Source organism: Sphaeroforma arctica (assembly GCF_001186125.1).
Source record: "Sphaeroforma arctica JP610 unplaced genomic scaffold supercont1.219, whole genome shotgun sequence".
NCBI lineage: Eukaryota > Ichthyosporea > Ichthyophonida > Sphaeroforma > Sphaeroforma arctica.
In genome coordinates this window covers 89942-93907 of record NW_014040339.1, presented here as the reverse complement: position 1 = coordinate 93907, position 3966 = coordinate 89942, and the positions used below count along the sequence as shown (strand labels likewise).

Sequence of the window (3966 nt, the reverse complement as noted above, 5' to 3'; positions counted from 1 at the left end):
ATATAGTCTATGACAGTGTGTACATACACAAACCTTGACGACAATGAAAAGTCCCGGAAAAGCACGTGAAAGTGCAGGTGCAAAAAGAGTACACTATATATATTGCCTACATGGCCTTATAAACTAACCTATGCGTGCATGATACGATATGACTGGTTGGTATCGTGCAGTATCTATTTTTGCCCATTTGGATGCGTGCACGGATATGACTAAACCTATTCCGAATACTTTGCCATGTCCAACCACATTGTTACAGAATGTATGTTCCTAATTTGGATATGTGCACGTATCTAAAATGTCCCGAATCCGGAATGTGTATGAAGCAGAATTTGGGTGCAGGGGTATCCAAAACAGTACCTAACATAATTTCACGATGTGGTGGGTGAAGCCGATATGATTGGTCCATTGCACGGCTTGCGCACCTACCATTGGGTTGTTATTCATTTCTGTCAGTAGAACATACACCATTGCCTCTTAATCACACACATTATACCGCCTACCAATTTTCTCTTGGCATGCTTACCAAGACTTGGTTACCCCCTGAGTGCCCGGGCACACGTGACGTAGAACCACACACACACACTAGGAAAAGGAGGCAAGTCTCATTTGCATTGGCTAAGCTTACCCATGTGGTTCAAGTGAGCCATAGCTGGTGAGATAGAATTACATACACACCAGGCAGCGTCTTGCATATTTTACGTACTGGAAAGTACCATATACCTGCTCTTTCGACGTTGTGTCGGCGTATGCAAAGCCGTATCCAGGTAGATCCACTAGGCACATTTGTTTCTGCACGGCGTAGAAATTGGCACTATGTTTGGAACGACAACTTTTATTTAGTGAGTACTTGGCGAAACATTGAGTAAGTACTTGGCGTGCCAGTGGCAACGACGATCCAAATAATAATAAATACACGCCATTGAATCATACGTTCGCGCTTCTTCGGCTCATCGTATATTTCTGGTGAAGGTTTTGGAGTGGACGTTAACGCATACCAGCGCGTTTATAAATAAATAAACATCTCGCAGCGCCAGCTAAAATTTCTCAACAATAGTCCAAACCAAAATTCACTTCAATTTGCCTTGCACATGAACTATATAGACTGAACGTACCATCTTGTGGTCCCGGGCTTGTCTTCCACTACGGCCGGATTGCCACGGGGTCCTGCAAGGGCATTCAACAGACTAGACTTGCCCACATTCGACCTCCCTATAAGTAGAAAGGGACTTGAGACTTGAATATCTCACACGGTACAGTGCCGTGTATAATGTTGTCTGTTCAACTTCACTCTGGTGTAGCTTCAAGTAAAATATTCGATCAGCTTCAGGTACAAAGGCACGAGCGGAAAACGATGACATGTTAAAGAAGCATTGTGTTCTGTATGCATGTGACCATGCGCGTTCATCACGTTACCGTGTATACAGATAGAAAAACAAATATGTACACTGTCATTACTCATGACAAACGAACACCCGCTGCAAATAGACTACATTTTATAAATGGTCAGACACACTGATCTCACCAAACCACGCACGGTGTTCACAAATCAGTGCGTGCATATACATTTACAGCATGCATCTATCGTTTCCATACAAATACGCACCCACAAAAGCTATCTCATCCATCTTAAGCCTGGGCAGCTCCGACTCTTTGGCGGCCGATCCCTTGAACAGCAGTTTCTTTTCAAAGAGCTGAAACGTGTAGAGATTTGGAGTTATATTACAATGAATTGCTGTGTAGAATTTCGATGTGTACTTGCACAAAGGGAGCATACGATAAAACAGTGTATTAAAGATGTGGATAGTTGAAAACATGCATGAAAGAAACTGAAAAGCCCCAGGGATGTACCCCACGATTCAATCAATGGTCATACACAATGGCAGTGTTTTCCTTGGGCTGGCTGCAGCGTACACGAAAGAACGCTGAGAGCATTGGATTGTACCTAGGGATATCGGAGCGTCTGTTTGCATCCATAGGTAAACAATCAACATCGCACATACATACCATATGTTTCTGTGCTTCATAGCGGCAGCCCATACAGATTCATAACTATACAACTATCAGCTGTCGCTAAGTACAAATTAGCTTACACACGTTCTCATCCGGTCTGAAATTACCACTTTTTCCGCTCTTGCTCATGAATGGCACACTTACACAACTAAGATTTGCCATTGAAAGTAAAGCATGCACACACACACCTTTTCAGCTGGAGTGATTTCTCCAGTTTCGGCACTCTTAGCGGCGGCTCTGGCGGCCCGTCTGACGCGACCCGTTTGCTGTAATAGATTCACCCGTTGTAACCTGCAATAAAATTTGCAAATGTAAATGAGAAGCCTGGCTTTAAACTGAAACTCAAAGTGTGGCAAGACAATAGGTTCGCGGTGGCAGCCGCAGCTTGTAACACGAAATTATAATCGTTGGTTTGAATTTGGCATGTAAATTTTAACTCCAAAATGCTTCAGAGAGTAGGTTCGCCGTTGCAATCGCGTCACAACATTCAAGACGCAAATACGAGGATATATTCTATATTTTACAGCTTCTACTTTTTATTTCAGAATAAACGGAGGTGCGTATGCGAACAACAGCATACAATATCAAATATCTCTCCAACATTTTAACGGATCGTATGTGCATCTCAATTGTCTTGAATGGTTCCCATTTTCCTATCTCAGGAAGGATGAAGAACTCAAGAATAGCCAATTTCTGAATGGCAAATATATACGTATCTATTGCAGAAAGACAAATAGTACCTTTTTTCTACTTCGGGTAATATGGGGGCATTTTTCAACGCCACTCGCCTGCTGCTGCGATTGACACCTGATGGGGGTGGGTTGACTCTGGGTGGTGGTGGTGGTGGTTTCTTCTGTAATGTAATTTACGCATTGCAGTTTAGTCGCCTGAGCGGTGACTTAGGAAGAATATAGGTACTTGATATTTAGAGAATGGGCGTTATTTCTGTGGTGAGGTGTATACATCAAAGTACAGTCACATGCGATGATTTGGACGGTTATGGAAACCTTATAAATGACCCTAGAGAAATCAATTCTTCTATGTAGTGTGGTATATATATTAAACTACAGTTACGTGAGCGGTGAGACGCGACAAGACATACCTGGGATGTATATTGGCGTGCATCTCGTGCCCTCCTTTCGCTCTGTCTTTCCCTTTCCCCGTTTCCCTGTGGTGGCGGCTTGGGTTTCTGTGGTACTACAGCAGGTACACTTGTATCGTACTGGCGTGCTATATCCAGGAGCGAGAACTCGTTGTTTGCCATCTCTGCGACGGTTGGATTCCGTCTCGGGGCCCCGGCGTCTGCCTAATGGCATAAGGGGAAGGGGTAGTTATTGATAAAGTATGGCATACTTTTATACTACACTAGGTGATCTACAGTAATGTGCGAGATGTGCGGCACAGACCATCCCTGCGATGATTGAAATATTTTCTGAACCCTTTCCTCAAACTGGACGGGTGAGAAAATATCAGAATCATTTATAATGGGCATACTTGTGTCCGTATGTTACCAAAATATAAACAATATTATATACACTGACCAAGCTCTGCAACAACTGAAGGCTACCTCAAGACTGTCGTTGGCCTAACGAAGTAAGCGATACAAACGATTGCCAATACGTATAAGTCTACATTTCTTCTATTTATCTGGGACTATGAATCATTGTTCAAGCCAACAAATATTTTATCTACGGATAAATACACGCCGCTATAACAACAACATTCACAAAACAGATGAATCAGAAAAGTGTTAATCTTGCTTAGTCTCATTGAAACAGGTAGGATTCTACTCGAGACCAAATTGTCAGACCGAAGTTCGATATTCAAATTGAATCGTGCGATGTCATTTGGGCGGCAATACCAACTACAATCACATATACACAATACATATATACACTTATATAAATATAAATATATATATATATATCATATAGACATACATAAGCTATATATTTA

The 3966-nt window shown here is 42.3% G+C and overlaps 1 protein-coding gene across 1 annotated transcript; it reads right to left on the bottom strand.

Moving 5' to 3' along the window:
• Nucleotides 1–519: 519 nt before the first annotated feature.
• SARC_04063 (hypothetical protein) lies at nt 520–3502 on the bottom strand (the record flags this gene model as incomplete). The annotated part of the gene is made up of 8 exons (XM_014302131.1): nt 520–540; nt 721–811; nt 1113–1209; nt 1604–1691; nt 2199–2301; nt 2751–2863; nt 3113–3316; nt 3377–3502. The coding sequence occupies 8 exons, from the start codon at nt 3500–3502 to the stop codon at nt 520–522; spliced, it is 843 nt and encodes a 280-aa protein (XP_014157606.1).
• Between the last annotated feature and the right edge of the window lie 464 nt (nt 3503–3966).